This window comes from Elgaria multicarinata, chromosome 10 (assembly GCF_023053635.1).
Source record: "Elgaria multicarinata webbii isolate HBS135686 ecotype San Diego chromosome 10, rElgMul1.1.pri, whole genome shotgun sequence".
NCBI lineage: Eukaryota > Metazoa > Chordata > Lepidosauria > Squamata > Anguidae > Elgaria > Elgaria multicarinata.
The window spans coordinates 34,757,214-34,776,967 of record NC_086180.1 but is presented as its reverse complement, the minus strand read 5'-3'; the positions used below and the strand labels follow the sequence as shown (position 1 = coordinate 34,776,967).

Genomic DNA, 19,754 nt, shown 5'->3' with positions numbered 1-19,754 from the left:
AAATTGCACAGTTGGGATCACTACCATAGCCATAAGTGCTCTAAAAAGCAGCCGTAGAAGGAGGGGAAATAACATCTCGCCTTTCTAGAGTAGATAGAGAATCAGAGAAGTGTTGTAAAGGTGGCAGTCACTCAAAAGTATCAGTCCAACACTTAAAATCGAGAAGATCACATTGCCAAGAGGGAGATATTGTCCCCCACCTGTGCACTTACTCCTTTAGCTTGTTACCCGCTGTTTAGGGTTCTACCAGGTCCCTCCTTTCCCTTAGTGTTATTCTCTTTCCCCCCTCCGTCCTTTGCAACTGTACAAAAATTAGCCAATATGCAACCTCTCCATGTCAGTTTCCTTGCATGTTACCTACTCCCTTCCCTGCTCCCTTTGACAGCTGAAACAGACAAAGAAATTACCCAGGCAAGGCTCTACATATTGGACAGCCATAAGAGCACACTTGCAAAAGACTGATGACAACAACAACAACTTGCAACCCCAATTGTGCATCTTTGAGGCACCGGGGAAAAAATGCAGAGGAATGAGTGATGGTCCTTCTGAAGTGCCATTTTGACTGCCCTTCAGTGGATGGGCAGTCACTGGTGAGTTCATGAAAAGTGAGTGGCACTGGCTTTTTTGCTGCTCTTGTTGAGTGGCTCAGTAGCCAATCACCACAAGCCATGATAAAATCACTTTCCTAGGTTTGGACAACTCGACAATCCATGATAGGTAAAAATAACCCTTCAAGAAACCATGGGTTCTCAGCATGGCTTATTTCCAACAAACAAGCCACCTAGTAGAAAGTGCTCTGGGTTTGGATGACACCACAACCAACCATGGTTGATTGCCCATGATGGCTGTCATGTCATGTGAACCTAGTCACAATGTGCAGTGTTCTTAACTTCATCAGAACTCTGGCCCATCCCTGATGATGGAAAACTGTTTTCTATGTGCAGATCTCCTAACCCTTGAGAAATTGGCTGGCTGTTGTAATTTGTATGGCAAGGCTTTATTCCCTATCTGGCGCTGATTGTTGTTTTTCCCCAAGTTGTTTGCAAGATGGTGCAGGCTGCGTTTTGGCTGCCAAGGGAACTGAACTGCTATTTGAAAGAAACTCTGCCGCGTCCCTTACTGCCTTCCTGTTCACTGGGCTATGGATGGCTGTGATAGGAGAGGTACTGGGGTTATTCCTGGTAGCCTTCTTGCATGTGGGGTGTGTGGGGTGTTGTACCCTTGGTTTCTTGACATCATCATAGTGTTCTCTCGCATTTGCCGTATGTTGATGGAGGACCTCCAGGAATGGATAACAAAGGGGCATTGCCAATGAATGTCACTGTTACTGGTGTTTGGTGGCATTTGTTTCCAGGGACGGTTTGGGTTTGGGTGCTGCTATTGCTATGTTTGTTAATTCTTTTATTGCTATTATTGTGTTCTGATTTTCCTGTGGTTATTACTATTTTATTTATTTATTTATTTATTTCCCACCTTTTTCTCAGTACTGGGACTCAAGGCAGTTTACAAGATTAAAACATGTACAATTAAAACATATAAATATAAATTAAAATAGAATTAAACCTACAGTAAAATTAAAAATATGTTCAAAAATTAAAACCTGTAACAGGTTAAAAATGGGGGGTGGGGGAAAATCCAATACATTAACACAGGTCCAGTATAGTTCCAAAAGCCTGCTGAAACAAAAACGTTTTTGCCTGCCTCCGGAACTGTAGCACAGAGGGACCCAGCCTAGCCTCCCTGCTAATCTAGAGAGTAAGCCCTAGTGTAGCAACATTCATATTGTTGGCTAGCATAAGGTTCATTTATTTTAGTTGTTTGGCAGTGATTCGTCTTAGATATTTTTAATGTGGGTTTATGCATGTAGATATATGTATGATGGTACAGTATGTAACCCTTATAAAAATCTGTCCAGTTATTCAGAACTGAACAGTGAACAAAGATATCTTCTGTGAAATGAAATGGGAGAACAGGCAAACGAAAGAGCAAATATGACAAAAACTCTCATGGAATGCATTTCCATTCAGAATATGGCCTGCAAAATAACATGTCTCATTTGCAAAATATATCCTCTTTTTTCAGTGGCTCTTATGAAAGCTATATAAATATCTTCCAATGTCATATATAAAATAATTTGTTGTATGAAGCTGAAACATATTAATAACCTTCTTCGTTGTATGAACCGTGTTCTCAGTTTTCTATATTAGTCATACATTTTTTTCAGTTCCCAAGGCTTTCAATATTCAAGGATGAGAGTGCTTATTTATTTAATTTCTAGACTTGAGGAAGTTCAGACCATAAATTCACGTGAGCTTTGTGAAGTGGTGTTTGGTTTTAGCCAAGTATGAATAAATGCATTCTTTGGCCTGAAATAAACTCCTGGCATCTATGTCATGCATACTATTATGTGGGTCACTGAAAAAGCTATGTAATCTATGTGATTGTTTGCTAATTCCTTTAAACCTGATGGAATTATATGGGAGGCGAAATATAGCATTCATGCCTGGCTATATGTTGTGGTCTCTTTATCTTTGTTAAATGCCTTTGAAAAAGGAATGGTAAATTCTGTAAGGCTGACATTTCTGCACCTATATAGACTCTTAACTTAACAATATTTTTTATTAACTACATTCTACATATTCCATGATTAGAGTGTAGTAAAAATTAAATATCTGATGCTGACAATTACTAAAAAGGGATTAAAGAGAATTTCTACTAAAGGCACTCCAACCCTTTAAGACAAGGGTAGGCAACTTGTGGCCCTCCAGATGTTTTCACCTACAAATCTCATCTGCCCTCACAATTGACTATGCTGGCTACAGCAGTTGGGAGTTGTAGGCCAAAACTTCTGGATAGCCACAATTTGCACACTTCTACTTTAAGATAACAAAGGTAAGCTCTGTTCCAGGGGGATAATGAGCTAGCTAGATTATGCATCATTAACTTTTCAGTTGTGGCTGCAATTGTATAGAGTTCCCTCTCTAGGGAAACCTGCCAAGGTCCATCTTTATCTTTTTTGGGGGAAGTCCAGCAGGTACTTAGTGATATTGTTAAATGTTGCTTTGGTGTGATTTTATTGTGCTATTTTTATAAGTGAGTTATTAAATTGAATGCTTTCAGTTTTGAAGGAAGAAATGGCATAACATATTTCATTCTACTTGTACTGTAGTGTTTATATTAGACAGGTTACATTACAAAGCATACTTGGAAGTAACCTCTGTGCTTCCCTAGTCAGCATGCCTGGCAGCAAGGTTATAAAACTGTGCTTTTCTGAAATGGGGTGGAAGACAGCAGATGAACGTGTATTGAACCCATTCACCATATTAATATGTTCCTTGTGGTTTTTCATCAGAAGATTATTTCAAGGTCAGCCTGTGTTGAAGAAAGCAATCCTATGAATCTGACTCTAAGGTTACAGTCAGTTGTGATAACAAGCAAACTTCAAACAAGTAAAGAGGTATATTGGCTGAATATACCAAAGAATGCAGATGGAAAAACCTCTTAAAATCTTCTGGTTTCATATCAAAGTGATCTGAAGGCTGCATTTCTTCCTTTTTCTTTTTAACGTACACCTGATTTGCACTTAACCAGAGTATAGATTGAGTATGGGTTGTTGTTGAATTGTGGAGTGTTGTTGAATTGTAGGCTGTCAGTATGAGTGAACTCTGCACTATGGTTTAACTATAGGTTGTTCACCATGAATAACCCAAGAAGAGAACCTATGGTTTGTTGTTGGGTTGTTTGTGCTTTACAACCCATAGTTAAACCACAGTGCAGGAGTCGTGCACAATCCACAATTCAACAACAACCCACAATTCAGTAACAACCAATATTCAGTCCATTACTCTGGCTTTTGTTATGTGTAAACCAGATCACTGTTTCCTGTCTCTACAAGGGACTTTCCATATTTCCAAATAAAGCAAATACCAAGCAGACTTGGGTGGGTGGGTTTCTTTATAACAACAACAAGTGCTGGGACACATCTTTTTTAAGAACGTGATTGCTCTATATACTGCAAATATATAATCTTGTTTTGTACTATTTTTATATTTTTGATGGTTTTAAATTTTGTATACTTTTTAATGTTCACTGTTTTTAACTTTTGTAAACCACCCAGAGAGCTTCAGCTATGGGGCGGTATATAAATTTAATAAATAAATGAATAATCTGTAAAAAGATTTTTTATTTAAAGAACTTTATTTTTAATAAACAGGCTCGGTGAGACTTAGAGGTGGCAAAAACGAGTTTGAAGGCACAGTTGAAGTTTATCTGAATGGAATATGGGGAACAATCTGCAGTAGTCATTGGGATGATACTGATGCATCGGTGATATGCCAACAACTTGAACTTGGGTAAGTTTAGCCCCCAGTTCATATCGATTATAAATTCTATCTCTGAAAGCTTTTTGCATTGTAGAAGTGTAATGACAATTAGTTCTGAATTACCCATAGTAATGATGTTACAGTGGCGGTATTAATGGCTTAACAAAATCCTCCATTATTATAGAGAAAATATTGTTTCTAGAATATTCAGGACAGTTAAGAAATTATGCAATTAATTACTTTGGCAGTGTGATGTAGTGGCTAAAATGTTGGACTGGGAGTCAGGAGATCCGGGTTCTAGTCCCCACTCAGCCATGGAAACCCACTGGGTGACTTTGGGGCAGTCACAGACTCTCAGCCCAACCTACCTTACAGGGTTGTTGTTGTGAGGATAAAAATGGAAAGGAGGAGGATTATGTATGCCACTTTGGGTTCTTTGAAGGAAAAACAGTGGGATATAAATGAATTTATTAAATAAATAAAATGCAATAAATAAATACAATAATAAATAAAAATAAAACCAATGGCTTTAGAAATCCTTTACAGAACAATCCTAAGTGAGAGGAGCCCTATAGATGGAGCATTCCAATATCAGAGCAGGGCAGGACGAAAGGTGGAGACAATTTTTGGCCTCTGTATCATCCGAAGGGGATTTTTTGTAAGAAAAACTTCAGAGCCTACTTAACTTGCCCTCTGTGCTTGGGGTGAAGCTGGGGGTTGAGAAAAATTAAAATCCCTTGGATCCTCAGCCACTCCCTCCCCACCCACCGGCATGTCCCTGGCACTTCCATTTCTCCCTCTCTATGAGACTGAAGTTCTGATGTCATAGAAACCCCCGTAGTGGCTGAAAGGGGTGCTTTGGAGGGCTTTTTCTAGGATAGTGGTCTTCAGTTGGTCCAGACCCGAGACCCACCTTGGACTCCCAACCTGCAACATGGGACCCAGTTTCACAATTTCACAGTTGACCAACATGGCGGCAACAGCTTTGCCATAACCCATCTGGACTGATCTTGTGACCCACCAGTTGAAGACCACAGTTCTAGGCAATTCTATGATCCCTGGGATGCTGCCTAAGGACCATAAGATTGTTCTATTAAATAATTGAGAAATAAGAATGACAAACTTCTAAACATTTCAATTTGAACCTAAAAGACAGCTTCATTTAACTCTGATACTAGTTTTCTGAAGTACTTAAAAATAGATTGTTAATTTGAACAGCTCCTTTAATTTTTAACTTTTTGTGTTACTGTTTTATGATTTTAAGCTAGTAATAGTGCAGTCCTATACAAGTCTACTCAAAGCAATTTCCATTGAGTTAAATGGGGCTTGTTTCCAGGTATGTTTGTATAGGTTTGCAGCCTGTATCTTTCTTACCTTTTTTCCTTTATTTTCTGGGATGGGGGTACAGGGAAGGAGAGAGGGGAAGAAATGACCTAAAATCATTTCTAAAGATTTGATGTAGATGACATAAGGGCGGGGGGGAACCTCCGTGTTGCCTTTTGACAAATGTGTGTTGCAGATGTGCAGTGGAATTCAGGATTAGACTACTGATGGAGCATTCTGCCCAGGAGAATATTCCTTCTCCCTGTTCTCATTTTTAAAACCCTGTAAATCTTCAGTCTTAATGTCTTTGGAGAGAGCCTAGAAATCTGTGGAGTTCAGCTGCTGAAGTCACAAATATGCCAAGTCTTCTTTAGTGCCTTGTGTAGCTCCTTGCCCTTCTTCTGTGCCCTTGCCTTTGGTACACATTTTATACCTCTCTCTACACTTTGTGCTGCGGTTCTTCTCTACTGCTCCATATGAAATAGTTTCTAAAAGCTGAAAGGTGATGTTTGAAGCAGGAACACTGAAATGCTGATCTGGGCTGATGTTGCAATTCTGCATGCATTACAGATTTCCTACATGGAAGTAATTTCTGTATATGAAATAGTGGCCTGGTTCAGACAACATGCTAAATCATGCTGCTTAACCACAAAATGGTTAACGGGATGCATTCCATTAACCATTTTGTGGTTAAGCAGCATGGTTTAGCGTGTTGTCTGAACCAGGCCAGCATAAAATGTGCATATAGATGATGACATAGGCGGGGGGTTTTTGAACCGCATACACACAAAGCAAAATATACTCTTGTACCTTTTCCAGGCATAGCAATCTATATTTGGGTTATACACAATTTCCTTCACTGATAGGACTTAAATGTAGGAAACCCAGAATGTGGGTTATGGGTTTCTTGTAGCAGTGATCCTCTGTCATTCATGTGCAAATTCCAGTTTAATCAATTTAATAAAATTTAATCCATTTAATTAATGGCACTGACCTGCAGATAACTTAAGACAGGATTGTACAAAGAGTGTTGTATAAGTTTGCATTTCTTGGGTGACTTCCTGCTTTCTCTTGAATAGTAAAAACTGGTTTTCCTTAGAATAAATTATATCTACCAATTTTTGTCTTAACTAAAGAGCAAATGACTATTTCAATTGAGTGGTACAGCGCTTTTAGAATAAGAAGAGAATTTGAGCCCCCAAAGGTGATGAAATCTTTGAGGTAGGATTTAAAAAACTCCAACTGATGCAACTTGGGCAACAAAAGAAGCATGTTAAGACTTTTCAAGGATTGTTGTTTAACTGGAATGGGCCAACACATGCCCGGGCCAGCTTAGCCCAGCCCAGATCCAGTCTTCTTCAGTACTCTGTGAAGGTCCTTCCTATTGCTTTGGTTCTTCACATGATTTGAGAGTGTTTAAATAATACAAGCGCTTAAAAATCTCCCTCAACCATGTGGGAAACTGCCTGCTACATGAAACTGTGCACAGAAAGTTGCATTGTAAGTGGGCAGGTGCCTTTTACGTGTACTATAAAGAAAGGTCCACAGCTGTAGTGTAATTATTTGAGAGAACTTCAGTGTGGATCGCGGGTGGGATTATCTTGCTCTGTCCTTCTCCCCCACAAAAAAACCCTCTCTCCCTCCTCAGAATATAGTTGCTATTTGTCACATACTGGGTTTTGTATTGTTTGGCAGGTGGAACTTTTAAAATAGTAGGCTCCAGAGCAGAAGTATCAGAACAATTGTGTTTTCTGCACATCACATATATAGTTTAGGATTAGTGATGCAGGAGAAAGATGCCAGCCTTTCTGGATATCTTTACAGATGGGCTCAGGCCTGAGAGAGAAGGATCAAAAATTTTTGAAGCCTGAATAGGGTTCATGGGGGAAACATCTTTTGCAGTCTTTAATCTAATGTGGTTGAAGTCTGTAAGACACATCCTGAAATAAATTGCCACAGTTCACAAAGAAAGAAAGGCTGTGATATAGCAGAAATGTTAAGGCTATTTGAAAAGTTACAACTTTCCTTGAGAGATAGCACTTCCTTGGTGGAAATGTCATGCAAATTACATACAGACAGTCATGTTTATCCATTTGCACATGTCTTTATTTTTATTTTATTTCTTTGTACTGTGGGCAAGGAAGCTGCAATTGGCTGCAGCTTCCCAGCTCATGTACGTGCAAAGAAGCATGTGCGAATGATTTGATTATCTGCAATGATTTGATTATCATCATTCACTTCACACACAGTCTTTCTACATGGCAATGCTTTCTGTGTAGGAAATTAATAATATTAAACACAATTCTAAATTTACAAAGCAAGGCTATTATCCTAACAGTGGCAGCCTTTTCTCTTCCCAGAGATATTTTACAGTGTGCAAATCATAAAGCTCTTGTTGAAACACTTCCATCCCTCCTGCACGCCCTCCCTCCCCTCTAAATATTCTATCTTTTGCCAAAAAATGTGGACTTGGAACTAGGGATGTGCTCCGCTCCGATTAGGAGCGTAGAAGCAGTAGCGGATTGGCCTGCTCCGCCTTACCCAGAGGCGGAGTAGGAGCGGACCGCGGACCCCCTAGAAGCAAGGCGAAGAGAAGCGACCATTTTTCGGAGCTCCGAGTTCAGGCGGAGCGCTCCGGTCGCCATCTTGAAAACATTTCGCCATAGGATTGCATTGCGGCAAATAATCGCGCATAACTACGTTGTTTTTGAAGCTATCGTTCTGGAAATTCTTGTGCACAGAGAGTCGTGGATGGGGGTCATTTTGAGACCACTCTCACCTCTCTGCGTGCTGTGGTTCACGTGCAATATTTTTTTAAAAATCGGGTCAACCGCGGGGCTCAAACTGCGTTTCGGCTTTTCGCCCATAGGATTGCATTGAGGGAAAGAATCGGGGATAACTGGGGGGGGGGTTTAAGCTATCGTTCTGAAAATTCTTGTGCACAGAGAGTCGTGGATGGGGGTCATTTTGAGACCACTCTCAACTTTCTGCATCGTACGGGTCGCGGGCTAGAAGTTTTTTAAAAATAGGGTCAACCGCGGGGCTCCGTTTCGGCTTTTCGCCCATAGGATTGCATTGAGGGAAAGAATCGGGGATAACTGGGGGGGGGTTTAAGCTATCGTTCTGAAAATTCTTGTGCACAGAGAGTCGTGGATGGGGGTCATTTTGAGACCACTCTCAACTTTCTGCATCGTACGGGTCGCGGGCTAGAAGTTTTTTAAAAATCGGCGGGAAAAATACCTTTTTCAAAGGGCTGAGGGGCAGAGTCAGCTCCCGGTCATGATGATCCCAAAGTTGGAGGAGGGCATAGGCAAAACAGGTAACTTGGGATTCTGGGAAACTTCTCTTTCTTCATCTGAACGGGCTTTTCCCCGTGTTTTTTAACACAGTAGCCCCACCAAATGCACAAACACAACCTGAAATCATATACTAAGCCAAGAATAAGAGATAGAAAACACAGCACTGCTCCCCACCCTAACCTTGGTGAACAACTGAATCGATGTGGTGCAAGGGGATGAGCTCCCCTAGGGCATCTCATCGTGGACGTGCCCCCACTCTCTCCTGCACTGGAAGGCCATAGAGCCTTCCAAAGAGAGTAAAACGGTGGAGCAATGCCTATCATGAGTTGAAGTGAATGGTCACTTTTCAGTGGTGGAGCAATGCCTGTTATGAGTTGAAGTGAGCGTTTTACTTCTTCTCAGAGCTGTTGGTGGCTGTCTTGAACTGGCAGCTACTTCCCCCTCCCCCGGGCACGTCCCCCTATTGCTGGTAAAAGACAGATATAGCCTTTTTTTTTTAATTCTTCTTGCTGTTTATTGAGCAACACTGCTGCTTTTAATTCCACCCCTCCTTTGTTTATTGATTGATTTATTCCATTTTCTATGCATTACTGGCTTATCCTTGGCTCCCTTCCTTATGCCCCCAGAAATGCCAGCTGCATGCCTGCCTGCCTTCCCTCCCTCCTCCCCTGCCCACCTCGCAGGGATGTTGTGTGTGGGGTGCCCGATTTTCAAAAATTCGCCAAAAATCAGGGGATGATGGGATTGCCTTGAAACTTGGCGTGTGTGTGTATACGCCCATGAGGTGTCATGGTGCCAAACGTGAGGTTTCTAACTTCAACGGAAAAAAAGTTGTTTACTTTTTTAGCTTTCAATGCAACCCTATGGGGGGGCAAAAACGGAGCTCCGGATCCGGATCCGGAGCTCCGAGCGGAGCGGAGCGGAAGTGGGCGGAGCGGGGGCGGGGCGGAGCGACCCGCTCCGAAAAATGGCGGATCTGCAAGTGAAGCGGAGCGGGGGGTCCGTGCACACCCCTACTTGGAACACACTCTCAAAGCATGTTCATTATTAAATAAAGTGGAAGGGAACTTTATATGAATAAAATCTAGGTCCATTTTTTTCACTCAAGTGAAGTTGATGGATTGAGATCTATTAATCCTGTCTGTTTTTTTGTTTTTTTTTAAAAAAATCTCTATTCAATACATGGTTGATTCTAAAATGACTTTCGGGTGGGGAGGGTGGCAATGTTTGAATATGTGTATTTTCAAATGAAAACAACTCTGTTTAGGTTGTGGCAAACATTTAGGAAATTTTAAATGGCATAATGCATGATGTCACAGTGGTGGATTCAGTACAGGACATCACATTGTGCTTTTAGTAGAAGGATTCTGGTGCTCTCTTGCTGTGGCAGAGACAACTGTGCCGGCCAAAGTGCTGTACATTTCTATTAATGTCACAGGAGTCCTATCCCATATTGCATATAACAACCCTGTGACATCCCACAAAATACATGATTGCCCTCTTGTTTTATGCCCCCAATCTTTTTGTAAAGCCAAGCCTTAGTGAGTTCATTTGAAATATTTGCACTGTGACGTTATTCCAGAGATTATTCCACTCTTTAAGAGGGGCCAGTATGAACGGAGTCTGAGCTGTTTTATAATGTCTATTAATCTGCACACACCAAACCAATTTATACAAATATGTGGATTAGATGAGATCAAAATCCTGCCCATCTGGAGCTTTAAATTTTACTTATGGTTTTAACTGTGTGTTACGTGCAATGTTCTTATCTGGTTTTCATATTAAAAATATTTGTACTTCTAGGCAATATATGAGCAATATGGATTGCCAGCAAGTTCACATTAATTATATGCTCAACTACTAGAATAATTTCAAAATGAGCAAGTAATTTCCATATGAAAATGGAAAATATACATTTCTCCTAGGATGTTCTGTCTATGTGTGTAATTTAGTCCACTACTGTTGCTGAAGTTGGAAGAGGGCAGGATCTACACTACTGCTTTATAACAGTATTGAAGTGCACTGACAACTGTTGGGGCCCATTGACACATGCCATATACCATTTTCAAACCACTTTCATATTGTTATATCCTGCTTGGTGTAGATCTGGCCCTGGTATAATGTATGCAGAAGGCTGAGGGTAGATATGCTGAACTTTTGCATTCATTTAGGACCCTGCAGCCTTCTATTTGCCTACCAAGCTAGACGTCCTATACTGTGCTTGAATTTATGGAGCTTACCTATGGCTTCTAGAATTCCTAGGGTATGATCCACAGGTTGGCATCATGCACAGTGTACACAAGGTATCTTACAGTGCACCCACACTATTTTAGCATGCCCCAAACTACTTTAAAAACTCCTTGAATTAAAAGAAGTCTGTAAGATTGGTATGAATTTGGCCAATTGGTAAAGTCACTAGAGAATTTATTTATGTCTCTACTGGTAGCATGATTCCCTGCCTTTATGCATGGCATAATTTAAAAAGCAGACTGGCAGCTCACAACGGGAATACTCAAAATGCCTTGGTTGCACTCTGCTCATGTGCTTCTGGTTTGTATTGCAGTCCTAGCTACATCCTGCCTTCTTGGGACCCTCTTCTTGAGCAGAGGAGCAGAGACTGTGGTGATGCATATGATCTTTAGTCTGGAATAATAATAATAATAATAACAACAACAACAACAACAACAACAACAACAACAACATATTTCTTACCTGCCTCTCCGATTGGATTGAGGCTGGGAACAACAATGAGCATAAAATACATTAGCAAAGGGTTTTGTCAATGTTTTGATCATCTTTCTAACTGTCTGTGTTTGTTCTTCTTCCCAATAGAGAAAGAGGCACAGCAAAACACACCCCGTTTTCTTCACTGGGCCTTATCCCTGTTTACTGGAGTGATGTACATTGCCATGGTGATGAAGAAAACATCCTGCTATGTGAAAAAAGTATCTGGCAGGATGGAACGTGTCCTCAAAATATGGCAGCTGCTGTCGCATGTAGCTTTTCCCATGGTAAAATACAAATACACATTCAGAATTCGGTTTTGCATTATGTAAACAACATCACTGTCATTCCGGATGATTTAATATAAAATAGCCTTATTAAGAACTGTGGGTGATTAAATACTATAGAGTATGCTGAATAATAATGTCATTTTTCGCCTCCCTTTACTTTCTATTGCATTACTATTTTTTTGTGCTTTTCGCAATGATATAAGGGCAAATTATGTAGAGAAAGTTATGGAGAGAAAAAATATCCAGCAGTGAGAAACAGACCCGCAACTAGATGGCAGATCCATGTGAATAAAGTGAGAACTGAAGTTATGAAGAAAGTGATTTATGGAACAAAAAGGCTGTGTGGGTGGGGAGTGTAGAACCCACAATCCGCCATGGTCTTGGGCCCCTTTTGCTCCTTACATCAGACTTTCCCCTTTCCCCTCGGGACAGATCTGGCTTTAAACACATGTATTTGGTTCTGTCTTGTTTATTTCAACCTTAAATACCCTTTGAACCATCTGGAATTCCTCCACAACAGAGGTTTTGGAGATATCTCATAGGATTCATGCACAGAGGGTTCTGTTTTCAGGGATTAGGACTGTAGGTTAGGACTGTAGATTTCTCTCTGTGTTGTGTACTAGCCTTTCAAGGGATTATCAATGGGTTGATTGATCAGAATCTTATTTCCTTGCCTGCATCCCAACACCAAACATTTCTCACGGCGTCTCAGGGGAAAGCAGCTTTGCTAGGACACTATAGGGCAGTATCCAGTGCAATACTATCACTAAACGTAAATTGCATTGCTTTAGCATAGGTGCCCACTAATGTAGGTGTGCAGAATGTGGATAAGGAGATATTTTTCGCCCTCTCACAATACTAGAACCTGGGGTCATCCCATAAAGCTGATTGGTGGGAGATTCAGGACAGATAAAAGGAAGTACTTAACCACACAGTGCATAGTCAAACTATGGGATTAGCTACCCCAAGACGTACTGATGGGCACCAATTTGGATGGCATTAAAAGGGGGTTAGAGAAATTCCTGGAGAGAAGGCTATCAATAGCTACTGTTGGCTATACCAGTTGCAAGGGAACATAGATGGGAGAGTGCTGTTGCACTGTGTCCTACTTGTGAGTCCCTGGTCAACAGCTGGTTGGCCACTGTGTGAACAGAATATGGGACTAGACGGACCCTTGGCCTGATCTGTTCTTATGTAATGCCAATAGTGCTTCATGGCATGACAAGTTTCTCTGGAAAACCCATCACACCAACAAGTGCTATTGGCATTGAGCTAGAGGTTGTTTACGCTAGCACAACATAATTTACATTTGTGGTAGCGTCGCATTGGACATTGCCCCATAAGTTGGCGGTGTGATACAACCGCTGAACTGCAGTGAGCCTCCTTAATATCTTTGAATCTTTCCAAGGATTACTAAAACAAAACTGGCACTCTGCAGTATTAACCAATAGAAGGCGGAACACTTATAAGGCTCAGATAGCTTCTTGCAGGATGAGATCATGTCTCCCTGAGCAGCTGCCTACACCTCCTTAGGAAGGCATGCCTCACCCTTTGAGAATGATGCCTACAGAGTAAAGGCATGCCATGTTGTGTGTGTATACAGGCTTGTCTAGGCCAAAAATACTTGCTGGCATGGCAATTTGTCACCTTCTGGAAAAGTGCATTCTGTGATTCCCCCCCCCCCCAAGTAAGTATCTTTGGTGCACCATATGATTGCTGATATTTAAAACACCCTGTTGCTCTGTGGGTTTGCACAGCTAGAAGAGTGTACAGTCCTTACATGTTTTATTATGTTTCTATATAAAAATTGCATGGAGATGCAAAAACGTTAAGGCTCTGTTTTACATTCCAGCCTCCAATATATTTATACACAAGAGCAAAAAATTGATGTAGAAAATTGTTTCTCCCCCCACCCTCCAACTGATGGTATAGTATGCATCAAAAAGGCTTCTTTATTCTTTCAAGATTGCTCATCAGCTAGAGTGGATTTAAAAAGGTCATTTGAGGTGGACTAGAATAAGGTATGTTTAAAACTGTACAAGTTGGTTCATGCAGCCGCTTTCCTGTATGAGCAATCATGTAATTTCCATGGCCACAACCATGGCTATAGTCATGTGGAGAAGCAAGTATGAAACAGGTTGTATGCATATGCAGCTAAAAATTAAGTCAGTTCCTGCCTGTCGGCTTACAATCTAAAAGACATGACACAAAAGGAAAGCTGTCTGGGAGGCAGGAGGAAAAAAGCAAGCTCAAGCACTAGATTCTTAGTTGCAAAGTTTAGTAGGTCATGGACAGAGTGAAAAGGCTGCTGCTTCATCTCCCTTTGACACCCTCAGCAGTGACCACTGTATCCAGGCACGATGGAGGGGTACTTGACTGCTGCTTCCTGCTGCTTTCTCTGTCCCTCGTGACCTCAGCAGCAACAGTTGGTAGCTGAAGGGAAGAGGAACTTGACAAGGTTGCAAATGGGACTACCCTCTGCCCCCATTAAAACACCAGAGATGATGGAATAAGTATTTAAGTGAAATCCAAAACTGGAATAGTCGGATGTTTGTATTAAAGGATGTAATGCACAGGATTGTTGAGAATGAGCATGGTCCAAAGCCACAGAATGTCCATTTGAAGAACCCTGATTAATTTATTTCAAGCATAGCAGGAACTACATGGGCCCATGCTTCCTGTTCCTCTGAATTTCCATCTCATTCAAAATATAACTCTTACTATCCCCCACCCCCTCAGCCAGTAGACATCAACATTCTGGTATGGGGACAACTTGGGCATCTCTTGCAAAAGTTGTATTGAAGATGATATGGAGAAGTCACTGTGGAATTTATATAACTAACCTGGTTATATTCAAATAACAATCTATCACTACATTGCCATGAGTGCAAATTCCTGGGAATTTTAAAGCCATCTTAATCTCTGTCCATCACCATCAGTTAACTATGCATTGTTTGAAGAAATACTTTCTTTAGTCTGTCCTGAATCTTCTGCCAATCAATTTCATTGGATGTTCTAGTATTCTGAGAGAATGGAGAAAAATATTCTCCACAGTATGCATAATTTTATAAACCCCTTTCATTTCTCTTAGTCAACCTTTGTGGAAACTAAAAAACCCTAATAATGTTAGATTTATTTTTGACAGGGAAGATGTTCTAACCCTTTCTTCATTTGGGTTGCCATTTTCTGTCCCTTTTCCAGATCTGTGATATCTTTTTTATCAGGTCTGCTCTGATGCTATCGCTCCATGATTCATTCCTCATATTGTCAGGGCTTATTTCCCCACACTTCTTTTGCAACCCTTTTATTTATCAGTCATGCCTATGGGGGGAAATCCCATGTCAATAACTGCAATTATTCCATGAACACAACTCTGGGAAGAGCTCAGCCTAGGCCTGGATCAATGATAACTATAATTGAGAATGCTTCCCAGAGACACCAGGATGGCCACTGCTTGAAATGATGTGCTTGTATTTTTTATTCAGCAATAAGGGAAGGACACTGCTAATGGCATTCCCCTGCTATCAGTCAAGCTTATGACATGTGAGGTACTTGGTTTACTTTTCTGCAGTGGAAATTCTTACCCAGGAGCTCTAGGACTACTGGAGGAAGGTGTTATACTAGGACATTTTCACCTTTCATTTGGTAGTATTTGATCACTAGTCATTGGAAAATGAAAGCTTCATTTTTCTCATAATTTGTTTTCTCTTCAGCTGCTGATTTTATCCCAGTCCGCCTGGTTGATGGGAGCAATGCTCACGAAGGAAGAGTAGAAGTGTACCATGCTGGTCAATGGGGAACTATCTGCGATGATCAATGGGATGATGCCGACGCTGAGGTAGTCTGCAGGCAGCTTGGCCTTGGGTTAGTTTACCCCCCAGATATGTTGTATATTCAGTTGTGAACAACTAATGAACAAAGATGTTCAAGCAAATCCAAATGCATATTTTGTTTTAAAGTGGGGCTGATAATGTCGCTCATTGAACCAATGGCACCACTTTAACAGAAACAAGAGTCTTATGACCTTCTTGAGGTGGAACTAAATGTTAATATCAATATTTAGGTGAAAAGGGTTATTGCATGTTGTGTTTTTCTTCCCTCTTCAATACATATAAGGATGTAGAAGATGTGACACATTGACACAGTTGCTATTTGCACAGACAGAACTCACAAAAGCAATAATGTCACATCATGTCACCCTTATACTACCTAGAATTCCTACACTATTTAGGGACACTCTGTAGCCCGTTGTGACTTATCTGTAAGACAGATAAAGTTACTTAGAGTTGTTTTGGATTGGATATAGGCATTGCATTGGCAGGAACCAGTGTATCAATTGCCAGTCCCTTTTTCCTGAATGAGTTACCTGAGATTTTGTTAGTCAAGGATCTAGAAAGAGTTCTTGGAGAGATTTTCCTTATTACTTAACCCCTGTCCCACTTGGCTGATTAAATCTAGCCTGCAGAGATTTTCTATTACCATTTATGGAAGCATTAGTACTTGGCTAAGGGACTGAGTAATTCCCACCTCTTTGAAAGAAGCAATGGTAAGACCTTTATTAGAAAAAACCCTCCTTAGATTTCTCAGATATAGGTAACTATATCTGAGACCTGTTTCTTCTACTTCTTGTATGTATGTATTTATGTATGTATAAAGGGATGATATATAAAGGTATATATATAAAGGGATGAGCCTGGGAGTGGAAGCCAGAGCTGCAGAAAAACGTGGAAATCCATGGTCCCAGTTATCCTGAGGAAAACCTCTGGTTGTCTCTGCTTGACCCCGGGATCCCTTGTGCATCATTTAGATGCACAGGGATGACTTAGAGATGACCCCAGGATATATGCATGGTGTAGACAAGCCCTCTCTCTCCTTTTCTGATCTGGGTTTGGCAGTAGATTCTATGGATTGATATTAGGAATAGGTAATGGGCCAGATGGGGGTGAATAAATTTAAGTTTAATGCACATAAGATGAAGATCTTTAGCTGTTGCACTGTTGTGATAGATACATGGTGAACCTCTTAAGTTTTAAGTGTGTCAAACATTGTTTTAGATTTTAATTTTTATTGAATTTATTGTAACAGATGCATGAACAAATAAATAGTATTACTGGTTTTTTTTTTGGCTCATTCTGCCTTTATACTTGGATGTTTGAAATGGACAAAAATTGAAAAAAAAATAATATGAAAGAAAACACCAATTGAGATAAGAATGGAAATGATGGGAGTTGCTTTCCATCACATCTGGAGAACACCAGCTTGGGAAAAACTGTGCTAAAGTGAAATGACATTTGCCTTAGACTCATGCTTGGAGTATGTGTGTTTCAAACTTGAGAGGTTGACTATCTTGCTTCTGTTTTTTGTGTTTAGTAAACGATAGCAAAATTTAAAAAGTCCCCAGCCAGATGTTTTTATATGAGCCTATAGATTTGTGATCTCAAAGAGAGCAAGAGGTCTTAGCAGGTAGGCTCATTATCCTTGGATTGACATTTACCAAGTGAGGAAAAATGTAAATATGGTGGCTGGGGGTGGCATAGGGTTAGGGAGAGAAGCTGAGCTATGTGCGTCGTCTCGGTTAATCCAGCTGGAAGTGTTTTGCAAACGGTAATATAAAGCCTCTTGGTAATAACCTTCCTGCTCGCTCACAGCTTTTATTTGGCATTACAGTGCAATAAAACCCACCAGGATTAGTTTGCTAGTGACAAGGAGAGAATAGTGTTCATCTAATTAAATACTTTCTGTATGTTAAAAAAATGTCCATTATATAATTTGAATTTTTAGCTTCTATCCATTAATGGACACATTTTCAGTAGAGCACATAGAATTCTGGGACTAGAAGAAGAAGATCTGAAGATAATCTACCCTAACTCCTTGATGATCAAGGGGCTGGAGCAGCTCCACTATGAGAAAAGGTTAAAACAGCCAGGATTGTTTAGCTTAGAAAAAAGGCAAGGAAGGGGAGCCATTTTTCTCCCTTTCGCATAATACTAGAACCCAGTGGGGTCATCCCATGAAGCTGATTGGTGGGAGATTCAGGACAGATAAAAGGAAGTCTTCACATATCACAAAGTTACACTATGGAATTCACTACCACAAGATGTAGTGATGGCCACCAATTTGGGTGGCTTTAAAAGGAGGTTAGACAAATTCATGGATAAAGGTAGGCTACTAATCTTGATGGTTATATGCTACCTCCAGAATCAGGGGCAGTATGCCTATATACACCAGTCTCTGGGGAACACAAGCAGGAGGTTAGGTCAACATCTGAGGTTGTCTTACACAGTGCCTCTTCTGAAGGAGGTTCAGAGGATGGCAACAGGGGTGAGGGCCTTCTCAGTAGTGTCCTCCTGATGATGGAGTGTTCTCCTCAGTATGGTGCACCTGCCAACAACATCTTTTCAGTGCCAGGTTAATCCTTTCCTCTACTCCTAGGCATTTGATGGCATATGATGGAACTTTTAAATGTTAGTTGTTTTATTGAGACCCGGTAGTGTATTGTTAATTGTTTTTCGCTGTTTCCAAACTGTTGAGTTTTTTTTGTATATTAGAGGTTTTCTTTTTGTTTTATCATGTAGTATCTTAGGGTTTCATTGTTGTGAACCACCCAGAAAACTTTGGCTGTTGAGCAGAATAGAAATGTAATAAATGAATGAAAGAAGTAATAAAGACTTTCAAAGGATTCAGAAAGTCCTGTGTTTCACCCTATTTGGGGGGATCCTCCTTCCCCCTGCACTATAGCTTAACCAATTCAGCTGGGTCCCCTTGACCCTCTGTGTAGATTGGGGGGTGGGAATCCATCAGGGGGTGGGGAAGGGGCAGGGAAATCTGCTTCTACCAGCCCAGTTGCATATGCCTAACTCTGAATTCAACCCAGTGATCCTGTTTAGACAACATGCTAAGCCATGGTAGTTAAACATTTTGAGCTAAAAATTGTGGCTTAGCATGTTGTGTGAACCATTCCTAACCATGGTGACTCCATAACCATGGTTTAAATATGCTCACTAACCATGTCTTAGCATGTCTGAACAGGCCCAATGTTTCATTTTCTCTGCTCACGTTCAGCTGGGTAGATAGCAAAAGGAGGAGGTTTGTGAACTGGTGAGCTATATTTGGCTTAGTGGATCATAAGCTGTGCAGGCTTGACAGAGGAATGTTTCCTTGAGTATATAAAAAAGGCAACAATAGTGAAACAATAATATATGTGCTTTAAAGTGTTAGAAAAAAGTGGCATTCTTCAAAAAAAGGGATCTCCCCCTAGTTAGATTAATTTGTCTTGATAAATTGCCAAGAGGCATTTTAAATGTTATGACTGTATCTATAAGTTATTACAACAGGAAGTACATTCTTTCTCACTGAGTTTTCTAATTTATCTGTTTTGCTGATCTTGTTCTTCTAATCTAGTACCAGCCCTTGTAGTTGCCAACCCTCCTGAGTTTACAAGATGCACTGAGAATTTCAACCTCCTTTAGAATGTGGGCGAAGGAGACAGCCAGATGTCTTATAAACAGATTGAAAAACTGCAGCATATTTTTTTAAGTCATGCAGGACATTTAGAACATTTTGGAAAAGTAATTTAAAAAGAAACCATGATGTTAAATTTAAGCTTGTAGTTGACATAAATACATGCCTGGCTTTCTTTTTCCAAAATGGGGCTTACTTTGAGCATCTGCAGACGAGCGTTTTATCGCACGCTCATGACTGGCCACTCACAAATCTTCGCAGGTCATTTTGACAACACAGCGATCATCCTGTGCACCTCCCACTTCTGTTCTTTTCTTCCTCTATAAAATACAACC

The 19,754-nt window shown here is 40.6% G+C and overlaps 1 protein-coding gene across 1 annotated transcript in view; it reads left to right on the top strand.

Annotated features, from left to right (window-relative positions):
* The window catches only part of PRSS12 (serine protease 12), an 84,377-nt gene that overhangs the window by 28,379 nt on the left and 36,244 nt on the right, over positions 1–19,754 (top strand). The window contains exons 2-4 of the mRNA XM_063136105.1: positions 4,214–4,352; positions 11,777–11,955; positions 15,672–15,822. Of these exons, the coding sequence (XP_062992175.1) occupies positions 4,214–4,352; positions 11,777–11,955; positions 15,672–15,822 (469 nt within the window). The remainder of the gene's footprint in view (positions 1–4,213; positions 4,353–11,776; positions 11,956–15,671; positions 15,823–19,754) is intronic.